The following is a 24321-nucleotide window of genomic DNA, read 5'->3' on the forward strand; positions in this document are numbered from 1 at the left end:
CATTTGTTGAAAGTAATTTAAACCGCATTAAGAAAGAGTTCCAGTTTAAAACAAGGCAACAAATTAGTTCACGCTGAGCTTCACCTTTGTTTTCGTTTTATTAAAAGATTTTTTTCACTTCGGGCGCTCTTAGCCATTCCAAGTACCCTGGAGGATTTCTATTCGCTGAACTTGGCGTATTCAACTATCATCTGCATTACTTGGCGAGCGTCGCAGAGATTCCTGAAAAGCTTGTAAAATTTTCTTCTGGTACTAAGAAATTAGATGAGCATGGGTAGGTGTCGAACCTACTCGTGTTAATATGCTTGTGTTGTTCGGTATTTGTTAACTGCACTAATTTGCTTTGTATAGCTAGCTCTAGTTATTTCGTTTTGAAGCTTCGTTCTTTGTTAATTGAATTGCCTCAAGTCAAAATTGAGAAACGACAATACAATTTGAAAAATTTCAAACCAAAATGCGCACTTCTGATGTCATGCCGGACCGCGTTGAGTTTCATATAAGATTGCATTTATGTTCAGCTTTTCATTCTAATACAAAAAGAAAAAAACAAACGTTTTTTTCTTACTTAAGAAGTTGTAAAATAAAAAATGCTACGCTGACTTAAATCATAAAACCATTGAAATCAAACCACGCGCAACACAACTAGATTTTTTTGGTGATCAAATTGGATTTTTTTTCTTAAACCAGTGGAGTATCGACAATGGGGGAGGTTGCAATTGCTGGTCCTTTTTTACCTATAAAACATGGTGTGATAGCTGTATCGATAAGGAATTATAAAGAAAATGACTGAGCAGGAATTAGAATTGCATTCCGCTAGATCTATTCGTTTCACGTTCACGTCTTTAACTATCGCAGCATTTTGTTGGGATTCAACCTAAAAAATATGTTGATCAAACTGCTGATAAGATGTTGACAATACGGAAGACTTGACTAGAGTGGGCTTTGAACCGTACGTAAGTTTAAAATATTTTCTAAGCGTCTTTGACTGTCATCAAAACTGTGCAGTTGAATATTCAATTGAGACAGAAATCAGCAAAACGCAGTTTTGTTTTCAAATTCAAATAGATTAACTAAGATAATGAAATTGAGAAGTGATGAGCTGAAAACCTGATGAGCTAAAAGAGCGACGCTAACATAAACCATAAAACCACTGAAACCGGACCACACATAGGACAAATTTCAATGCCTCCTCGGTTGTTTTATGTTACAGAGTTTTTGTTTTTTATCAACTTAAATCAGCGGAGTGTTGAGAAAGACAGTAAAATAATAAAAGGAGAAAAAAAGAGAAAACCATCGGAGGAAGGCGCAATTCTTGATCAGTAAATACACGTAGAGTTTTACTGATAGCCACAAATTGAGTAGACAAGCGGCTGACTGAGCATATGAAAACAGCAGAAAGAAATGTAAAGAAAATGAGTTGTATTTGGCCCCGAATTCTCTAAACGAGCGGCTGGACAAGTACTCGTAACATGCTTGAACAGCTTGAAAGTCCCAATTGTCCGACAGTTAAAATGTAAGAAACCGAATTAAAAAGTGAAAAGTACCTTCTTCGGCTTTGAGTTTCTCTCGATGAGATTTTTTAGTGCCTGATTATCCGCTTCGTCGTTTCGCTCTGTTGTTTTTGGAACAAAGTTAAAGAAAACAAAGCAAAAGAAGAGGTCACTGGCCCGGACTCGAACTGCAGGCGAACGAATTTGTTTTTTTTTTAAAATATTCCACGCCCTGTAGACCACTGAACTACTTTGCTCTTCTCCAATACGTTAGTCGTTAGGTCGTAAACTAAAGAATGGAAGAAATCCCAGGAAAAAATAATTATAATTCTTTTGGGGTTGGACTCTAAATGTAATTTTGGGTTCTTTAATAATTTCGTTTTTGTGCTCTCCACAATTGTGCCACTTCATAACAAATTGAGTTTGTCTGAATGTTAGCTTTGCAATTGCACCGTCCGTTAGTCCTATTGTTTCGGGTTTTCGCTCAACTTGGATTTCCCTTTTTTCTCCTTAGTTTTCTTTTCTGGTTTTCAGTTCTCGCTTTTCTTCTTTCGTTGAATTCACTTCTGTTATTTGAAATAATGTGATCTTTGCCATTGAGTTGCAGGGTTGGAACTAGCCGTCATCCTTTTTGTCTGCTTCATCTTTAACATGAGCTGTCACTTTAGCCACCTGTCTAAAGTGTTCGCAACTAGAGTTAGTAAAAAAGATGATCAAGAGTACATTGGTAAGTGTTGAGCGGGCACTGTCATTTGTTGTGTATCAGCTTTAATACAAATTGTATGTTTTAGTTTTGTTGCTGGTTGGATACACCAGTTGGCTGATTCAAAAGGTTTTCTCTGACAGTTTGCTTGTTTGTCACTTCATTGAGTTTTTTGGAAATTGTGCCATCTCGGTTTTCGTAGGCAATTTCCCTGAGCACGGTTCTGCACGCTTTGTATTTTTATAATGGAAACCTGGGAGTGATCCAAACTTCAAGCATTGGAGTACAATAATAGTGGACGAATCCAGGATTTGTAAACCCAAAAGAAGACTTTTGTCGTTGATGTTCAGATTACTCAGCTTCTGCAGGTGAAACTCAGCTTTTTCAGGTCTGCTGTTTGCTCTCGTTTTTGTGGTGGCCATTCCACTTTAGACGAGGAGTGTGAGTAACACCCAGGAATTTTAACGCCTGTGCTCAATTAACGGAAACTCATTTAATTTGAAAATCTTCGAGCAATTTTTTTGAGTTCTTAATGATCATGTAAAAAAATTTATTAGGATTTGTGTTGATTTTCAGTAAATCACACCAATCAATAAGACTTGCTCAGCGTCGATTGCAGATGCCTTTGAAATAATTTCATGGACCGTGATCTGTAGTAGAGGGCAAATTCATCAGCAAACTATGAGATCTGGTTTTTCTAGCTGAGGCAAGCGACTGATGTGTATAAGGAAGAGCATTTGAGCAATAACGTTCCTTGAGGTATTTTAGCTGACGGACAAAAACTATCACTGACAGAAGCTCTTATCTTCACAAAAAGTTTCTGTGTCAAAAATGAGATTATTCGCCTTATAACAGAAGTTTTTAGTCTGACTAATTTAAGTTTGTGATTGTCCTAACTGGCACACAAAATCAAACACATTTTTGACATCAAAGCATATTAAGCTAACCATTTCAGACCACTGGAAGGCTTCATTTACGTGATGAGTTAGTTTGATGAGGTTATCTGTGGTGCATTGAGAATTCATATAGGTGCTTAGGGTCTCACGGAACACATTTTGACTATCTCAGTGTTCCATAAAAATATTTTTACAACAGTTTTGCAGGTTTTGCCTGTAAGTAACAATAATGGGGCGATAGTTTTCAGCTTTCAATCGGTTTTCAGTCTTTCTTGTTTTGTGCAAATTTAATTCTTGATTCTTTCAAAGTTACTGGAACATACGAGTGGCTAATTGAGCAAGATTTGAGCAGACAAGCAAGAGCTCTATCACTATTAAGTAACACTTTGAGGAGTTTGCAGCAAGTTATGGGTCCAGAACAGGTTTTTCTCACTTTGTTCAAAATGTCATCAGCTTCAGTTGTTGCCGAAATGCCAAGCTGTTTGATGGTTCCATTTGTTTCTAAAAATGTTTGGTTTCATTTTCAATACTTTCTGCGTCATTTGCATATATTGATGAAATTGTCGTGTGATTTTCCATCGTGTCTTTTAGCAATTGTTTGAGAATCTTGCTTTTCTCTGAATCTTTGACTGCTATGCACTCCTTGTGGAATAAGTTCACGTAGTCTGCAGTTTTTTGTCTTGGCTCGTTCTCACTCGTTAAATTCTTTGTTGCCTACTAGAAAAATTTGCTTCTTTTAATGCCTTTTTGCTCTTTTTGCACTCTTCAACACTTCTGTCGTTTTGATGGCTTCTGGCAGTCTTATTGTTCTTTTTATTTTTCTCTGTAGGTACATTATCTCCAATTTTGAACAAGTGAATGAATCACCGAGTGCACTTTTGACCTCTCTTCGTTTTCTCCTTCTAAATTTAATCACATTTTGTGTCTCGGAACTGTAGGGAAACGGTTTGTTTTCGATGTAGGAATCTTGGAAAGATTTTTTTATTAGATCAACCAGATTGCAGCTGAACTGTTTTGTATTATTTTTTTCTGGATGCTGCGCAGGCCATAGTGTTAGTGATTTATATGGTTTTTGGCGCTCTCTCTAGTTTTTCTCAAGTATATTTCAGAATTCAGACGAAAAATTTTGCTTTTTACTGAATTCAGTTTTTTAGTTATAGTTCTGGGTCGCATCCTAGATGCTCTGATACATGAAAATTGTTAAAATGCTTAAAAAGTGTACTATCGCCAAATGCAGATCGCGCATACTTTGAATTTTCTGTCAAAAACCTCATATCTGTGGTGACCGTTGTTAGGAAATTTAAAAGGGCAATTGTCAGTTTGACATAAGAGTTTTTCAGATTAATAGGGACCAATTAGTTCTTGGTAGTAGGATATTTAAAGTCGCCACGTACAAAAACATTTGTTAAATTTCCAAGAGAATTTTTTCCAGTGGTAGTGGCTTTCCTGGCAAATTGTTTACAGATATAATCCAAAAATCTTCGAATAGGGGCAGATTGATTCATACTTTTAGTCCAATGTTTTCCATTGTTATCTATATCTCTCTCGCCTCTCTCTCTCTCTCTATCTCTTTCTCAGCCGGTTCTATCCGCTTTATGATGATGTCCTTCTTTATTAAGATAATAGAGCCATAATGACCATTTTTACATATTTCTATCACAATGTAATTGTTGAGAGGGGCTGTTTTTTGCCAATTCTTAACTTCATTTACTCAAAATATGTCTGAGTCTTTTTCTGCTAAAAGAAAAATCAGATTGTCTCCTTTTTTGGTCAGACCACGACAGCTCCATTGCAAAATTTTGAATGTAATGTTTTTATGAATGCGTGTTTCAGTGACTTCTTTTCAAAATAAAAGCCAATCGTTGGTAACCAACTTATACTTCTAGATGATTAGATTGCTTCATCAAACTCAATTCAGAATTTCTTATTGGTCTTTAAATCGACTGTTTTTTCTACATTTTTTCAAATCTCATTTTCGTTTATCGTTGCGAAAAATGAAACATAAATTATAAATTTCATCGGACGTTTTTGCAAGTATAAGTGGGTCTGGCCAATGGTCTGGGCCACGGTCTGCTCGGTCTGGCCAATGGTCTGCAAAACGGTCTGGCCAAGGACCTGGCCAATGGTGGTCAAATTCGTTTGGTCTGACCAAGGGTGGCCAAAATCTGTTCGGTCTGGCCAACACCTTTCTATTGGAATGGTCGGTCGGGAGCCCCCTGTCCGCGACCCTAGTCGGTCTAGCCAACACCTGTCTTGGGTCGCGGACATCATCCTGGGTAACCTTTTCTTTCACTGAGAAGCGGTACATTGATTTTTGTTACAGAAGTTGACAACTAAATTAAGGAAGAGAATTTACTTCAGTCACAAATGACAGGTAAATTATTAAGCACATATGATGACAATTGAAGACTAAAAAGCTATAGTGTTGTGCTCACTTTCACCTCTCAAAGGGTTTTTGTTGTTAGGGGAAATGTTACCCTCTCCCAGTTGGGCTGCTACTCCCAGTTCAGAGACACAGTATGAACACAACAATGACGAGCATCGTCAATATCCACGTCCGATGCATGCACGCGACGGAGAAGGAGAAGAGACAGATAGGATGGAATATGGGAAAAGAGAGGTGGAGAAGGAGTACTCTAGACTGGTGGAGGAAATAGATCTACTCCTCAAGGACTATCAAAATAACAACAATAACAACAGCCACCAACAAGAGCCAACATCACCACCACCTTCAGGTTTATTTCTGACTTGATTACAATTATAATATATGATTTCTCTGAGTTCATAAAAGAATCATATATGGGAAATTTCTGGGAAATTTGCAGAAGCAAACCATATTGGGTAACCCTTGCGACCCCCACTGTAAATCATGGTGCTAAGATTAGTTTTGTATCTTGACTTTCTTGCACTGATAATGGGTGTATATACAGCTGATTTTTCAGCCTTTTTTATCCCCAAAATCAAATCACCATCTTAATCTAATAATCAGATCTCTCCTGTAAATCTCTAAATTCTACTGTAAAATATCATTCTTGTTATTCTCTCATTTTGAGAAATTCTTTTTCTACTTAGTTAAAAACGCTTTTTTATTCCACTTGCGAAAACCCATAAGCCAACAATTTCCTTGATTTCATACATTTTCGGCTGGTAATGGGTACACAATAGCGCCAAATAGTGTCCTATTCCCTTTATTAACACAAGGATCAGATATGATTTCCTTGGTTCCATGCAAGGGTCGTACCAGGATATATGTTATGATTTTTATGACATCTTATATTATGACCCTTGTATGGAACCAAGGAAGCTGCGACCCGGGTAGTTACTTGATGCCTCACCCAATGAGGGGGGGGGGGGGCTCAAGTAATTTATATCTAATTGTATTGGTCATTGGAATCATTGAGAATTTAAAGAAGAATGAAAAAATGAAGCGCACAATAAGCAAGAGTGTCATCAACAGAAGTCTGAGTGATTCTATTAATAATTATAAAAACGAAATTACAAAAAATAACTATCACCAGATGAAAACCAAGCTTTTAGGAGTTGAAATTATGGATATTCAAGTAAGTTGAATATTTATCAAAAACATACTCATTTATCGTGGAATTATGTACTGAGGCCGCAACCCGGGGTGATAAGTTTTCTTCTGCTTATCTTATGCTTATTAACAATTGTTAGGTGCTCGAGATAAAAATAACTTGATTGTTTTCTAGGATTGGGTTCACAAAATGGTGAAGTTCGCACAACTGAACCACAGCAGCAGCAGCAGCAGCAGCAGCAGCAGCAGTTCTTTGATCAGCCGGGGTTCCGAGTGCCTGATCAGATCAAGAGGATGATGCTACAACTGCCGGGTACTCCTAACCTCCCTGCCTCTCAAGCCACACCCCCTCTCAACTCTGCAAACAACATATACGAGCAGGTATATCAAATCTACACTTGTTCTAAATTGCCTCACGCTGTTCGATCCAAAAATAACAAACTGACACTGGCTGTTAAGCGTATACTAGCAATAGCATCCTCAGTAAATGCTATTTTGTATGCATTTTTGTAACAGGTGGGTTCTCTGTTTAGCCTTATTTGAAACTCACGCATCACACTTGACATGTATGCCTTAATATTCAATTTGTATGGATTATGCAATATAAACTCCATTCAATTCCATCTTTTCAAGGAACAGTGAAATGGAAACTCATTTTTTAAAGAAAAAATAACCTGTATAAATTTGAAGACGGTTATTATGGAGATCAAAAAAGCGAAACCGCGAATTTCGGAATTACTATAAGTTTTGCACAATAGATATAGCTGTTAGCCGAAAGTTCATAAAAAGCTGCTGTGTAACAACCAAGTCAAGAGTGACAGCATATGAAAACTTGACTCAAATCCTTGAAAAAGTTGAAAACATTTACCCGCAAATATGTAATCATCAAAAAAACTGTAACAAAAACCTTTACTGAATATAATCCTTTCGCTAGAGAACTTGTTTCCGTAATTATAGAACAAAAATTTGGTGACACCGACGTGACAGCAATTACTCTTTCAACTCCTTTTCTTGAGCTCTGGTTCGATTGATCAGCAGGGATAAGAAGCGGAAACTTTTCCGTTGCTGAATAGTTTTCTCCCAAGAGGTCGAACTGATTTTTCATGGTCATTTCTGTCGCCTTGAACATGTTGATAGCAACCTGAAATTCGGCACCTAACTGCTTGGACATTTTGTAGTTTTTGTTTTGTTCGGTGGATTGGTTGTTGCTGTTGAAGACGTTGACATTTTTTAATGAAAGCAAACACGGCTTAAAGAACCGGACCAACTTATTAACAGGTCCAGACCTGACTAATAGTCTTCTTGGAGTCCTCATGAGCTGTCGTGAAAACAAACCGGGTCACAGTCCTAGTTGACATCGAAGGCATGTTCATGCAAACTGCGATCAGTCAAATTGATCAGTCTGCACTTCGTTTTTTTTGGATAAACAACAATGAAGTTCAACAGTATCAGTTTACAAGACTGATATTTGGTGCCAATTACTCGCCATCATGCGCAATCAACTTCTTAAACAAACCACTGCGTTGTGTAAAACTCAAACATATATCTAGATACAGTTAGAGCCATCAAGAATCATTTTCATATGAAGGACTACTCCCAATCGTTTGAAACAATTAGTAACGCTTCAAACAATGTTCAGCAGACTTTCAAAAGTCTTCAAGAAAGCGGTTTTTGCTTACAAAGTTACAAAATTTTTGTCTGATGAACCCGAAGTTCTCGAAAGAATAACTATAGGAAAAAATTGAACAAAGCAATATCATTGACAGAGTCCTTGGACAGAAACGGAACCTATCAAGTGACGCCTTCATCAAGCAACCTCTTACAGGTTTCCCGTTAGATTCCTCTGAGTATACTCAGAGGAAGATTTTTTAGCCTTGTCTGTTTGATATTTGGCCCGCTCGGCATACTTTCTTCTTTGACAATTTTCATCAAAGTTCTTCAAGAAATTTGCAAACTTTGCAAAAAGTGGGATCAACCACTTCCTACATTTGTTATAAGAGACTTCAGAATGTGTTAAATTCTCACATGGGGGTGCCAGAAGTAAACCTTAGGAGGACTTTAACCAGTCTGCATGACTCTAAATTCAGTACAGAAGTTCACATTTTTGTCGACGCCTCAAAAGTTGCGATGGCAGCAGTAGCGTACCTTTGGCCAGTTGAAAAAATTCTGAGACAACAGAAACTTGTTTCCTTATCGGAAAATTTGAATTTGCCCCAAAAAAGCAAACTATTTTACCCAAACACGAAATTGAATGAGCCGTAATTGGTGTTCGATTGCACTCTACTATCTTAAAATAGTCTTCCTTCATAGTTGATAAGTCGGTTTTCTGGACGGATAGTCAAATAGTCCTGGACTGGAATGCATCCTCCAGAAAGCACAGAATTTATGTTGCCCATCAACTCCTGGAAATTTCAGCACCAAAAGAAGATAAACAATGGAAGCTTGTACAAACATCGCTCAATCCAGCCGATCACGTCACTCGTGGTTTGATTAACGTAAAAAAATCTGCCAACTGGTTGAAACCGCCGGAATTTTTGTTCTCAACAGAGCCAGTCAATAACCAGTTTGTTCCTCAGTGGTTTTGGCAACAGCCTCTTTTGACACCTCGAGTGTACCAAAGCCAGTTATTGACACAACACGTTTTCGTCCTGGACGAAACTGCTCCTCACATTAGTCGCTGTTTTCAATCTGCAGTTCGAAGGAAAAACCTCCTTAAAATTAAACAAGAGTGCACGACTGATGACTTTGATCTATCTCGGAAGCACTTGATCAGAAGTTCTCAAGATAACTCATTTTATTCGATAGTTTCCGCAATCAAAAGGGGCCTCATACCACTACCTAAATGCAAACTATGGTAATTGATCCCAATCCTCGACCAAAACGCTATACTCCGTTCATTTGGAAGACCTCAATTTGCTCCTGATGAACTAGATATTGAAATAGAAAAATGTCCAAATATTCTGCATGCGAAGGACATGGTTGCACGCTTTTAACTAGAGCATGTTCATCGCGTATGAATTCATCAGGGAAGAGAACTCTTCAAAGCCTTTAGTCAGCAACGATACCACGTGTTTGACTTGCTAAAGTGTCTACTTATCATAAAATTTCGCTGTTTTCTATACAGATGATGTATTGTGGAGAACATGCAACTGATCATGGCTCCTCTTCCCGCATTCCGTTTCCCAACAGGCGCAACACAATTCCCTTTTTCCAATAGTGACGTCGACTTCTTTGGACCATTCTACATAGAAGACTCAAAAGAAAATCTTGAAAAAAAACTTTGGTTTAGTGTTTACGTGCTTGATCAAGAGAGCATTCCACCTTGAAAGCTGCCCAGATATCCACACTAGTGTATTCCTAAATGCATTTTGAAGGTTCACTAGTAGACGATGTACAGTGATAATAGAAGGACCTTCATTGGAGCGCAAGAAAACCTAACCCCTTACTGATCAGTCGTTTCAACTCTCTGCAACCATTAAATTTTGACAGCCAGACTCCAGCCTGCTTCAGGACATGGAGACATCTGCAACAGATGATGAACCCTTTCTGGAGGCAACTTGTCAGAGAATACCTGCCTGCACAAATCAAGAGATCCAATGGAAAGAGAACAACCATTCGCCTTTTAGAGTTAATGACGTTGTCTGGATCCTGAAAGACATGACTCCTCGTGGAATTTGTTTGCCCCGTTCCCGCACTCGAACGCGCTTTGTCTAATTATCCAATTTTTTTATGATTTTTTCATGTAACGGCTTTTAGGCAACTTGGGTTACCCTTTCTTTGAAGACCTCTCCGAGGGTTGCTGGCCCTTTGGTCTTCTTGAAGCATACTGTGCAACAACCAAGTCACGAGTTACAGCGCATGAAAACTTGACTCAAGTCCTTGAGCAAGTTGAAAACGGTTACCCGGATATATGTAACCATCAAAAAAACTGCTACAAACACTTTTTTTGAATATAATTCTTTGAATTGAGAACTTGTTTCCGTATATATAGAACAACTTCAGTTCATCTGCACACTGCACACTTGCGTACAGTACAGCAGCAAAAGTAGAAGTTATTGGCAGTATTTTTCAGAGTATGGCCAAACACTAACGAGTTTGTAGATATATTGCCTGCATCGCACAGTAAGTTAGAGGCAGTGCAACATACAAATTACCTGCACAACTGTACTAAAGTATTTGAACAGCCGTCGGATTTTAAAAAACGAAAAAGTTGTGTCACTCTACTCTAACCCAACCAACAATAATAATATGTCTTTAATATAGAAAGTTAGAAAAATTCTATATTTTTAAAGTATGAAGTGTTTTTCTGGTAGATACAATTTTGGTTAGAAACTTTAATTTATTTCTACTTGTTCCTTGGAGCTGAATAAAGAGAATTTTCGTTTTTCTCTAAACTTTGGAGGGCCCTGATGTTTCATCTCTATATGGATAAAAAAAGAAGGCGTAGCCCCCTTTTTAATCCTTATAGTGAAAAACATTGTGTCTATACAAAAACAGAAGGATCTCCGTTTACTTGGAGAGTATATGGCCTTACATTAGGAACCTAAGCTTGATGTTTTAGCTATAGCTATAGTGCTAAGACTTAAAATCAATTTTTGATCAAAAAATTTTGGCAATCGTCGTCGTAAATTGCACCCTAACGGTCAAGCATCTGAGGAAGACTGAACTTTAAAATTTTTACACACTGTACTCTAAAACGCCATTGACAAACAAGAACAAAAAGATAATCGTTTTATCTAGCTCAAAGAACCGAAGATTCGGATGCTTTCGTTTATCATAGTACGGGGTCCCCCGAGCCCAGGTTTAGGTGCGCGACCCTAGATTGCTCTGATTAGACCATTTAGGTCGCACACTGGTGGCGTGGCGCGACCCAAAATTCATGGTCTGGGAAACACTTGAGTGGCACGATGGTCTGGATAATGGACGCGCTACAGTCTGATCAGAGGGCAAAGTCGCACTATAGTCTGATCATAGGTGGCACGAAAGTCTGGACAATGGCAGCACTACGGGCCGATCAGTGGCAAAGTCGCAATAGAATCTGATCATATTTCGCACTAAAATCTGGACATTGCTCGCACTACGGTCTGTTCAGAGACCAAAGTATGGACATAAGTTGCCCCAAAATCTGACCACAGATCATTATCTGACCATACCTATTTGACTGCAGTTTTTTATCATTGTATGACTCAAAATATAAGTTGCAGGCATTTCAACTTGTCTTTCTGTTTATTTTTTTATCAATTAGTGTTGTACTAACCTTAACAAGATATACTAAATTATTAAATTTTAAGTAAAGTAGTATATACGTTTGAATTGAATAATTTAAATAAATAACAACGGATTATAATGTGTATTCAGGAATGGTCTGATCAGAGGGAGCGTTGGTCGCACTAAAGTCGTACAAAATTTTGGGTTTCACGATAGTCTGATCAGAGAGATTTGGGCCGCACGATGGTCTGATCAAAGGTCTTTGGGTTGCACTATGGTCGCACAATTTCGTGGGTCCCACTACGGTCAAATCAGAGGGCTTTAGGTCGTACGATGATCTGATAAGAGGGCAAAGTCTGGAAATGGTCTGATAAGAGCGGTCTAGGGTCGCGCACCTAAACCTGGGAGGTATTCATCGTATTCATCTTGTTTCCTTTTGCGATGTCATTTTAGTCGTTTGAGATCTCCAGCTCCTCCGCTGGTTTCCTGTTCCTTTGTGAGCTCTTCGCTTATCTTTTGTTTCGCTCCCCTTTCTGCAGCGCGCTGCGCATCCAAACGCTGAAATCAATACTATACTGCTTTTTTGTCGGTTGCCTTTATACTCGACCAACGCATTGCTCGTTGGCTGTTTGCTGTGTAAACTTCATCCTCGGGTCCTAAGAAAGCAGTTCATGGATTTTAGATCCATTTCGCAATTTGTTTTGTCAATGTATATGTACATCAAGTGTAAATTAATTTTATATTTCCAATTGAATAAGATCATAGCAACATCACAGCAAAAAATTAGAAAACGTTAAAGAACAGTATTGAGTTGAAACTAAGCTGTAAACATTAACAGCATTTTCAACAAATCCATTGTCGAACAAGATCAAAAAGACACAATCGATCATCTGCTTGTCAAAGATAATTAGGCTTTCACTAGATTCAATACAAAAGGTGAGCTTTTTTATCTTGATTAAAGGACTGAAAATCCAGATACCACCTGAAAAAATCCTTAAGAATAGTTTGAAAGTCTATTAGAAAAAATATGTAAGTAGCTGCTGCAAGAGGGTGCAAGAATTTTGTCCAGTACAGAGATCAAACGGAGCAGAACACATCTGACCACTCAATGTCAGGCTTTCAACACTTGAAATATATAGTCAACGTCAAAGCCCTTATGCAATAGCAAAAAAGAGAAAAGATGATCTCAAAAACAATGGGAACGAGAGTCAGAAGTGCGTATCACCAAGCAGCAACGTGAATCTGAAAACAAAATTAACTGCGCGAGACAGAAACTCGTAGCTTCAACAAGAACTTTGTAAAGCATAGCCGCTGTTGCAATCGACGCAATTAGCTCGATGAACAACTCATCAGCACACAATCTCCACACCAGTGAGCTGAGCGAAATGTTCACTTGGAAACAGTTTGTAAACAGCAAGAATTTGTGGCAGAATTGGGTTACTTCCCTAACTTTGTGGTCGATTTCTGATGTTGCAAAGGAGCCAATTTTGCTTTTTCTGTTTCCATCGTCCAATGGCAACAAGCAATTGCCTAAAGATATACTAAATTATTAAATTTTAAGTAAAGTAGTATATACGTTTGAATTGAATAATTTAAATAATTAACAACGGATTATAATGTGTATTCAGGAATGGTCTGATCAGAGGGAGCGTTGGTCGCACTAAAGTCGTACAAAATTTTGGGTTTCACGATAGTCTGATCAGAGAGATTTGGGCCGCACGATGGTCTGATCAGAGGTCTTTGGGTTGCACTATGGTTGCACAATTTCGTGGGTCCCACTACGGTCAAATCAGAGGGCTTTGGGTCGTACGATGATCTGATAAGAGGGCAAAGTCTGGAATTGGTCTGATCAGAGCGGTCTAGGGTCGCGCACCTAAACCTGGGAGGTATTCATCGTATTCATCTTGTTTCCTTTTGCGATGTCATTTTAGTCGTTTGAGATCTCCGGCTCCTCCGCTGGTTTCCTGTTCCTTTGTGAGCTCTTCGCTTATCTTTTGTTCCGCTCCCCTTTCTGCAGCGCGCTGCGCATCCAAACGCTGAAATCAATACTATACTGCTTTTTTGTCAGTTGCCTTTATACTCGACAAACGCATTGCTCGTTGGCTGTTTGCTGTGTAAACTTCATCCTCGGGTCCTAAGAAAGCAGTTCATGGATTTTAGATCCATTTCGCAATTTGTTTTGTCAATGTATTTGTACATCAAGTGTAAAATAATTTTATATTTCCAATTGAATAAGATCATAGCAACATCACAGCAAAAAATTAGAAAACGTTAAAGGACAGTATTGAGTTGAAACTAAGCTTTAAACATTAACAGCATTTTCAACAAATCCATTGTCGAACAAGATCAAAAAGACACAATTGAATATCTGCTTGTCAAAGATAATTAGGCTTTCACTAGATTCAATACAAAAGGTGAGCTTTTTTATCTTGATTAAAGGACTGAAAATCCAGATACCACCTGAAAAAATCCTGAAGAGTAGTTTAAAAGTCTATTAGAAAAAATATGTAAGTAGCTGCTGCAAGAGGGTGCAAGAATTTTGTCCAGTACAGAGATCAAACGGAGCAGAACACATCTGACCACTCAATGTCAGGCTTTCAACACTTGAAATATATAGTCAACGTCAAAGCCCTTATGCAATAGCAAAAAAGAGAAAAGATGATCTCAAAAACAATGGGAACGAGAGTCAGAAGTGCGTATCACCAAGCAGCAACGTGAATCTGAAAACAAAATTAACTGCGCGAGACAGAAACTCGTAGCTTCAACAAGAACTTTGTAAAGCATAGCCGCTGTTGCAATCGACGCAATTAGCTCGATGAACAACTCATCAGCACACAATCTCCACACCAGTGAGCTGAGCGAAATGTTCACTTGGAAACAGTTTGTAAACAGCAAGAATTTGTGGCAGAATTGGGTTACTTCCCTAACTTTGTGGTCGATTTCTGATGTTGCAAAGGAGCCAATTTTGCTTTTTCTGTTTCCATCGCCCAATGGCAACAAGCAATTGCCCTTAAAATCTATTCGAATCAATTTTCAAGCTCATATTCCCTTGATTCCCAATACTCACGATGAAGGTGAAGCTATAATCAGCCTCACAGATAACAAGTTGAAAAGAGCACATACAAAATTCAATGCAATTAAATGATGCGCCGCTACATCAACAACCTCCATTAGCAGTCAGAGATTCAATACGTCCTACCACGGGAAGGAGCTCATGGTATTGTACTTCACGCAAATGCTGCAAAAAAGCTGCTAAAGCTGTCTCAAGCAACCACGAATTTTGCTGTTCTGCATTTTGAAGACCTAAAACCTCAAACATCGAGCAAGATTGAACAGTTGAACTTTGTTATCCCACGATATGTCTCCTAATTTTGCTGCGCGTTGCGCTTCTGTATATGACGAACTTGTGCAATTCGGCGATTCATGGAATGAACCGTCATCGTACGTTCCCACAAAATTCACTTGTATTCTTTATATCCTTTTTCGTCTTTTGTTTTCAGTGTGTTTAGATATCAAAGGCGTACTAACTGTTTGGTTCCCCCTTAGTGAGATTATAGCAGCAATATAGAAAAAAGACAGCTACGTTTACACAGCAAGTTCAAAACTGAACACAGACTTTTGTAAAAATTTACTCACAGCATACTAAAAAACGCCATCGACAAACGAGATAAAAAACATGAGCACTTTATCTTGTGCAAAGAACCGAAGATCCGGATCCTTCCGTTTACTATAGTGCGGGGTCCAGCCGAGGTATTCTTTGTGTTCATCTTGTTTCCAGTCGCGATCTGATTTAGTCATCTGGGATCTCGGGCTCCTCCGCTGCTTTCCCAATCTATCGTGTGCTATTCGATCAGCATTGCCACACTCTCCTTCACTCGTTCCACATTCGTTCCACTCTCCTTCCCGCAGCCTGTTGTGCATACAAACGCCGAAAGCAATACTGCTTTTTGCCAGTTGCATCTATAAACGACATATCCATTGCTCTTTAGCTGTTTGCTAGGCAAACCCTCACCCTCAGGTCGTGTAAAATCAGTTTATGGATTCTAGATCCATTTCGCAGTTTGTTCTGTTATTGTATTTGTACATCAAGGGTGAATAACTTTTTTATTTCCAATTGAATAAGATCATAGCAACATCACAGCAAAAAATTAGAAAAACTTTAAACAACAATATTGACATTGAGCTTTGAACATTTCCAGCAATTTCAATAACGCCATAGTCCAACAAGATCATAAATATAAGATTCAGCATCTGTTTTTCAGATATATTTAGGCTTTCACTAGAGTCATTAAATAATTGATTGTTTGGTTTTGAATCTATCAAGGGTGATTCCTTCCAGAGTGGTTTGATTCACTCACGAATTACGGCTGGTTTGTTTAATACTTTTTCATCTTCACTGGTTACCTAGCTGGTCCCTTTCGACATAGTATTTTGCTGTAACATGTTTGATGTTGCTAGCTTGCTGCTAGTTGTTTGGGTCTAAGTCTGTTGCGGTGTGACATAATTGACTCACCAGTTGGTTAGGTGCCTTACCTTTTAAGTTTCTTGCTCTAGTGCACTGCCGTACATTTTTTTTTAATTGCTTACGATTACGTCCCTGTATCCGTTTTCTAGCTTTGCCTCCTGATGATTTTCACTCACGTCTTTCTACGATTTTTTCGCCTAGTTAACTCAAGAGTAACAACATAAGGCAGTTTTTGAAAGGTCTAGTTCTATTCCGGTCTCGTCGTTTGGGTGGAGTTTTCATTTCTTTGCATGTTGCAGCGTCTTGCATGTTGTTTCCCGTTCAGTTGTGCGTTGTTCGGCCGGCGAATCCCACGGTATTTTCCGTTTTTCATGTTCCCCTAGATTATAATGCAGGCGCAATTGGAATGAGATGATTGGAACAAATGAGTCGGGCGGCCAAGGAGTGACGGAAAAATGTAGGGGAACATGAAAAACGGAAAATACCGTGGGATTAGCCCGCCGAACCCTATAGTTCCGAACCCTATAGTATAGGAAGAAGTATAGTTGTTCTTCATCCTCGTCCCCTCCGCTTATTTTTCGGTTCTGACGAGCGCCATTCACCCAACATTTCCTCACGTTTGTCACTCTCCTCAGTTTGCTGCGTGTTGCGCTTCTGTATATGAAGAAGTTGTGCCGTTTGGTTTTTTATGGGATGAACTGTCATCTTAGGGTCCAGCAAAATTCACTTGCTTTTTATATATCCGTTTTCGTCTTTTGTTTTCACTTTGATACAATCATAAAATATTCTGCTGGCATCGCATTTTATGTCGGGTTCCTTAAGTCACATTTGTATAACTGAGGCGCAAAAAGCGCTTTTTATACTAAAATCGCTGTGCGAAAGGTGCCCCTCAAAATGAAAGTGTCCTCTTGACTCTTCACGGTTAAGAAACATTGGGTCAAGCCCACAACCTTTGAAGTTATTGATTGGTTTAAAGGCCATGACACTTGAACTGATGAAACAATCTTCAAAAAATTCAAAGACTGAAATTTAAGTTTTCATACTAATGACCTCCTGACCTGCATACTTATGATGAGGCTAACAACAGCCTCACAGTTAACAGGTTGAAAACAAAAAATATAAGATTCAATGTAAACAACTGATTCGCCACTACATCAACAACCTCCACTAGTATCCAGAAATTCAATACACTCTACCACTGGCAAGAGCTCTTGGTATGGTACTTCACGTAAATGCGGCAAAAAAATCCTGTAAATTGTCTCAGGCAATCAGGAAAATTGCTGTTCTGCAGTTTCAACACCAAATACCTCAAACATCGGGCAAGATCGGACAGCTGAACGTTGTTATCCCACCTCAATGCAAAGTTTGCTACGCACTCGCCAATATTCCATTTGAGCATAACGCGCTCAACTCAACACAAGCGCAAAAAAAGAACACACCCGCCACCATTTCAAACCCTTACGTCAACTTTCTTGCCAATCCCAGCCGCATTATGTTTCGTTTTCTAGCCATTTGTGCGCGTTTGGATACACTCAGCAGTTTTACTTTTTTTAAGATTCATAAAAGTGATACAATCATATAATGTTCTGCGGGCATCGCATTTAATGTCGGGTTCGTTAAGTCACTTTTGTAAAACTAAGACGCAAAAAGCGCCTCTTATACTGAAATGGCTGTGCAAAAGGTTCCTCCCGAAATGAAAAAGTGCTCATGATTCTTCACAGTTAAGAAACATTGGGTTAAGCCCACAACCTTTGAAGTTATTGATTGGTTTAAAGAGAAGGCCATGACAATTGAAGTGCTGAAACAATCTTCAGAAAAGTCAAAGACTGAAAATTTTGTCGACTCAATAACTCAGACTAAAGTTATCTCGGTGACAATCGCTGCCTAAAAACAAAATAAGAGGAATCATCTTAACTCGCAACAACACCCTGCAGCTTGCTGTGTTGATTTTAGTAGCAATCATCAGCTCCTGTGAGTGTTGTCTGTTTAAGTAAAAAACTCCAACAGGTCAAAAAAATGGAGCGGCTGAAGCAAAACAGTAATTTTCATGCATGATAGAAGAAATAATGTTCAGTCAGTAACCGAATCCTAGGAAACGCAGGAAGAACAGTTGCAATATCTCATTCAACCAATCTCTTCATCTTCCAGTACTATCATCAGAGCACTAACTGTAATACGGGTGCAGGTCACAATATACCCTCTGCAGGCAATCATTGTGTAAGACCGCTGCAAAGACAGGTGCGATCATTGTGAACATCTATCTGTAGTGACTGTACTGCAGTTGCTGATTTGGTCAGTCAACATTACAACTGCTTCAGTAGTGTGCGACCCAACTTGCAGTATCTTTTTGATGTATCAGAGTTTTGCAGTTAGACTTGGTCTGCACGGTACAGCAGTGAAACTATTTGTCAGTGGTATAAGTACATACAAAATTATTGCCTCTAAGATGATCAAATTGACTGCAACATCACGTAGGAATCATTAATTCGATCCATTCAAAGTAAGTCTATGTGTGAACGCTAATTTGAATATGCGCTTTGATATTTGCATTGAAGCAGCATAGCTCCCCGCTTAGCAGCTTCAGATCCCGTAACATGGTCTATGAAAACATCAAAAAGATTATTTGACGGCATGTGTGTGAACAACTCTTTCAGCCCGTTCGTGCAGCTTTACCCGTTAGTTTTCCCATTAATTGGTTTTAAAGTGACCGACAACATTGTTTTTATAGAGCCGTATGGCGCACTCGGGCAAGTATTCTCACGATACGCAGCCGATGTCCTTTCGCACAACATCTTCAAAAACACCACAGAGCTTGATGAAAAAAGTATGATTCTGTAATACTCTCGACTGACGACAGCAAGCAATTGCCCAGTGAGTTCTTTATGCGTTGGTAAAAAAATTTCATCTGAACAACGGCTCGTTAAAGATAAGGCTTTACTTTAAAAGAAAAAAACACAAAAAAATCGACGATGACATGGAATTTTTTTTTGTGCTTTCTTTCCAAGATGTCAAAACTCAGAAAACCAAGCGGTGCGTGAGTGGGACCTACCAAATCACCAATTTCTTGATCAGAAAAAGAACAGACGAAGTACGTAGGTACTCCAGCAAAAATAGGTGGCAGCAAAAATTAACAATTTCTCTGTAAAAAAGTAACTGCCGACCAGTCTAGACCCACTGCATAAACTAACCTCTTCTCAGCGTTCAAAATTATCCATTTTTTTGTTTCACGGTGTCGGTCAGCCTCGTAGGAATCATTTCCAAAGGTGCAGTCTTGATGAGACCAGTCATCTTTGATTTTTTTGTGTCGAGAGGAGCGAAAGTCAAAGGTAAAGATGAAGACTATGAATATAAAGAGTATATTAAAATTGGCACCTCAAGCCGCTCTCTTTTCAGCGTTCACGAAAAAAAACTTAACGAGCACTGATTTTGTCCATGAAGAAAGAGGTTATATGGACACACAGTGCTAATGTATTGCTTTGGTTCATGAAAAATATGCCTTATTTTCATAGCAAAGCAAACCACGTAGATGAAAATTGGGAGTGTAGACATCTGTTGTCACATGTGATAGTCATTGACAGGCAGGCCAGTTATGTCCGCTGATATTTTGCTGTCATGTACCTGCTTTCGGGATCTCATTTTTTTGGGAAAATAAGCTATTCGTTTTAGACCAAAAAAACAAACCTAGATCTCTTCTTGAGCTGCACCCTCAACTAAGCCCACTAAGTAGCAAACCATTCAATTCACCTCTTTGATGATTTTAGGTCTTATCAAACACTTTTTTGCGTTGTTTCTTACATGCTCTGTTTCTTACCTTCTCAGGAAGAATTCCGCACCGTTGACGGCGCCGTGTAGGAGCCCACCAAAAATCTTGACAAAAACGAGCGTCCAATCTGGGAATCTTTTTCAGGGAGAACCTTATAACACAGAGTGAAAGGATCCCATCGGCAAAATGCTTGTCAAGCGGAACAGCCGCATCGCTATTTTCTCATCATTTGACGGTCGTAATAGTATTATAGGCAGGTTTGGTATTAACAAAAATTATTTGAGGTGGAACTCGACGTAAAACACTAGGCTGTGTTGGATACACAGCACAACTTTGCTAAATTAATCTTGCGGCACCTTCACCTGAAGAATTGCCAACACAAAATTGATTAATTAGCGTAAAAAGGACTGGAACGTTGCGCTATCCTTAAATTACGCTCCGGATTTCGATCTGTCTCGTCAAATTGCAATATGTGCACAAAACTCTGTGCAGACACATTTTAGCCAACCTTGGCAAATCAATCAGAGAAGAGGCTCAATTACCAAACTTCTCTCTTCACAAATATTGAGATCGATTACTTTGGCCCATTGTACGTTACAGTTAGTTTGTTTGCTGAGGGGAGGCGGAGACTTTTCGTCACTTGTCTAACTACTCATGCGGTTCGTGTTGAAGTGTTTCGTTTCCCGGACGCTAGTCTTTGTGTAATGGGATTGAATCCTTTTGTCTTCCTCTGGGGTTAACTTGCTCCGCAATATTCCGCTAAAGGTGATGAAACAATTGAAGTGATGAAACAATCTTCAGAAAAGTCAAAGACTGAAAATTTTGTCGACTCAATAACTCAGACTAAAGTTATCTCGTGACATTCGCTGCCTAAAAACAAAATAAGAGGAATCATCTTAACTCGCAACAACACCCTGCAGCTTGCTGTGTTGATTTTAGTAGCAATCATCAGCTCCTGTGAGTGTTGTCTGTTTAAGTAAAAAACTCCAACAGGTCAAAAAAATGGAGCGGCTGAAGCAAAACAGTAATTTTCATGCATGATAGAAGAAATAATGTTCAGTCAGTAACCGAATCCTAGGAAACGCAGGAAGAACAGTTGCAATATCTCATTCAACCAATCTCTTCATCTTCCAGTACTATCATCAGAGCACTAACTGTAATACGGGTGCAGGTCACAATATACCCTCTGCAGGCAATCATTGTGTAAGACCGCTGCAAAGACAGGTGCGATCATTGTGAACATCTATCTGTAGTGACTGTACTGCAGTTGCTGATTTGGTCAGTCAACATTACAACTGCTTCAGTAGTGTGCGACCCAACTTGCAGTATCTTTTTGATGTACCAGAATTTTGCAGTTAGACTTGGTCTGCACGGTACAGCAGTGAAACTATTTGTCAGTGGTATAAGTACCTACAAAATTATTGCCTCTAAGATGATCAAATTGACTGCAACATCACGTAGGAATCATTAATTCGATCCATTCAAAGTAAGTCTATATGTGAACGCTAATTTGAATATGCGCTTTGATATTTGCATTGAAGCAGCGTAGCTCCCCGCTTAGCAGCTTCAGATCCCGTAACATGGTCTATGAAAACATCAAAAAGATTATTTGACGGCATGTGTGTGAACAATTTTTCAGCCGTTCGTGCAGCTTTACCCGTTAGTTTTCCCATTAATTGGTTTTAAAGTGACCGACAACATTGTTTTTATAGAGCCGTATGGCGCACTCGGGCAAGTATTCTCACGATACGCAGCCGATGTCCTTTCGCACAACATCTTCAAAAACACCACAGAGCTTGATGAAAAAAGTATGATTCTGTAATACTCTCGGCTGACGACAGCATGCAATTGCCCAGTGAGTTCTTTATGCGTTGGTAAAAATATTTCATCTGAACAACGGCTCGTTAAAGATAAGGCTTTACTTTAAAAGAAAAAAAAACACAAAAAAATCGACGATGACATGGAATTTTTTTGTGCTTTCTTTCCAAGATGTCAAAACTCAGAAAACCAAGCGGTGCGTGAGTGGGACCTACCAAATCACCGATTTCTTGATCAGAAAAAGAACAGGCGAAGTACGTACGTACTCCAGCAAAAATAGGTGGCAGCAAAAATTAACAATTTCTCTGTAAAAAAGTAACTGCCGACCAGTCTAGACCCACTGCATAAACTAACCTCTTCTCAGCGTTCAAAATTATCCATTTTTTTGTTTCACGGTGTCGGTCAGCCTCGTAGGAATCATTTCCAAAGGTGCAGTCTTCATGTGACCAGTCATCTTTGATTTTTTTGTGTCGAGAGGAGCGAAAGTCAAAGGTAAAGATGAAGACTATGAATAAAAAGAGTATATTAAAATTGGCACCTCAAGCCGCTCTCTTTTCAGCGTTCACGAAAAAAAACTTAACGAGCACTGATTTTGTCCATGAAGAAGGAGGTTATATGGACACACAGTGCTAATGTATTGCTTTGGTTCATGAAACAAATGCCTTATTTTCATAGCAAAGCAAACCACGTAGATAAAAATTGGGAGTGTAGACATCTGTTGTCACATGTGATAGTCATTGACAGGCAGGCCAGTTATGTCCGCTGATATTTTGCTGTCATGTACCTGCTTTCGGGATCTCATTTTTTTGGGAAAATAAGCTATTCGTTTTAGACCAAAAAAAACAAACCTAGATCTCTTCTTGAGCTGCACCCTCAACTAAGCCCACTAAGTAGCAAACCATTCAATTCACCTCTTTGATGATTTTAGGTCGTATCAAACACTTTTTTTGCGTTGTTTCTTACATGCTCTGTTTCTTACCTTCTCAGGAAGAATTCCGCACCGTTGACGGCGCCGTGTAGGAGCCCACCAAAAATCTTGACAAAAACGAGCGTCCAATCTGGGAATCTTTTTCAGGGAGAACCTTATAACACGGAGTGAAAGGATCCCATCGGCAAAATGCTTGTCAAGCGGAACAGCCGCATCGCTATTTTCTCATCATTTGACGGTCGTAATAGTATTATAGGCAGGTTTGGTATTAACAAAAATTATTTGAGGTGGAACTCGACGTAAAATACTAGGCTGTGTTGGATACACAGCACAACTTTGCTAAATTAATCTTGCGGCACCTTCACCTGAAGAATTGCCAACACAGAATTGATTAATTAGCGTAAAAAGGACTGGAACGTTGCGCTATCCTTAAATTACGCTCCGGATTTCGATCTGTCTCGTCAAATTGCAATATGTGCACAAAACTCTGTGCAGATACATTTTAGCCAACCTTGGCAAATCAATCAGAGGAGAGGCTCATTTACCAAACTTCTCTCTTCACAAATATTGAGATCGATTACTTTGGCCCATTGTACGTTACAGTTAGTTTGTTTGCTGAGGGGAGGCGGAGACTTTTCGTCACTTGTCTAACTACTCATGCGGTTCGTGTTGAAGTGTTTCTTTTCCCGGACGCTAGTCTTTGTGTAATGGGATTGAATCGTTTTGTCTTCCTCTGGGGTTAACTTGCTCCGCAATATTCCGCTAATGGTACAAATTTCAACACAACCTAAACTTTGACACAGCTCCATTGGAGTATTGAAAACGAGGTATTATGAATTTGATATCTGAGAGAGGTCTTTTTTTAAAGTTTCAAGAGAACTTTGAAAATATTGTGCTCTCCGCGTTAGACGCCACCTCACAGATGAGATTTTCATCACCACGCTTTCTATAGTTGCCAAAACGCATTGAATGCCCGACAGGTAACGCCAGTAGTGGTCGCTCCATCCAACAACGGCGCCATAATAGGCCATAGTTTCGTACTTGCTAACCAAGCAACCGGAGTTCTGTTAATTGTAGGTGTTTTCAAATTTGATCATTCTGAGCAATCTGCTCGGTAACACTGTTCTCTGTTAATGCCTAGAGATCTTTTTACTTTAAGAAACTTGCACCTGTCAAGAACCTTAGACCTAAGTGGGAGAAGCCTTTTGAGCACCACTTAAAGACCAGCGACTTAGTTTGAATAGGCAAAAACAACCCGAGGGGTTTATTATCCCACTGTTGGGTTTGAATAGTTCCGCTACGGTTCTATGAGTGTATCACTCTCCGATCTCGTACCTACGTAATCCGAATCACTCGCTCGCCCTTCCGATCGTTTATTTAGCTCCTGTTCTCTCATTATCTTCGTAAAGACCGGAGGTTATTACTATGAGCAATGCGCTAATTTGGAGAAAGAGAAACTAGTTACTCGATAAATTACGTTGTGTTTTACGTAGAGAGCTCTAAAAAATTTCAAAT

At 39.1% G+C, this 24321-nt stretch overlaps 1 protein-coding gene across 1 annotated transcript in view; it reads left to right on the top strand.

The window, feature by feature from the left end:
• Window positions 1-24321, top strand: part of LOC142350293 (uncharacterized) — a 68304-nt gene that overhangs the window by 20320 nt on the left and 23663 nt on the right. Inside the window, exons 2-3 of the mRNA XM_075402093.1 lie at window positions 5555-5824; window positions 6800-7005. Of these exons, the coding sequence (XP_075258208.1) occupies window positions 5555-5824; window positions 6800-7005 (476 nt within the window). The remainder of the gene's footprint in view (window positions 1-5554; window positions 5825-6799; window positions 7006-24321) is intronic.

The sequence above is a fragment of the Convolutriloba macropyga genome, chromosome 12 (genome assembly GCF_964194025.1).
Source record: "Convolutriloba macropyga chromosome 12, txConMacr16.3, whole genome shotgun sequence".
Classification (NCBI taxonomy): domain Eukaryota; kingdom Metazoa; phylum Xenacoelomorpha; order Acoela; family Convolutidae; genus Convolutriloba; species Convolutriloba macropyga.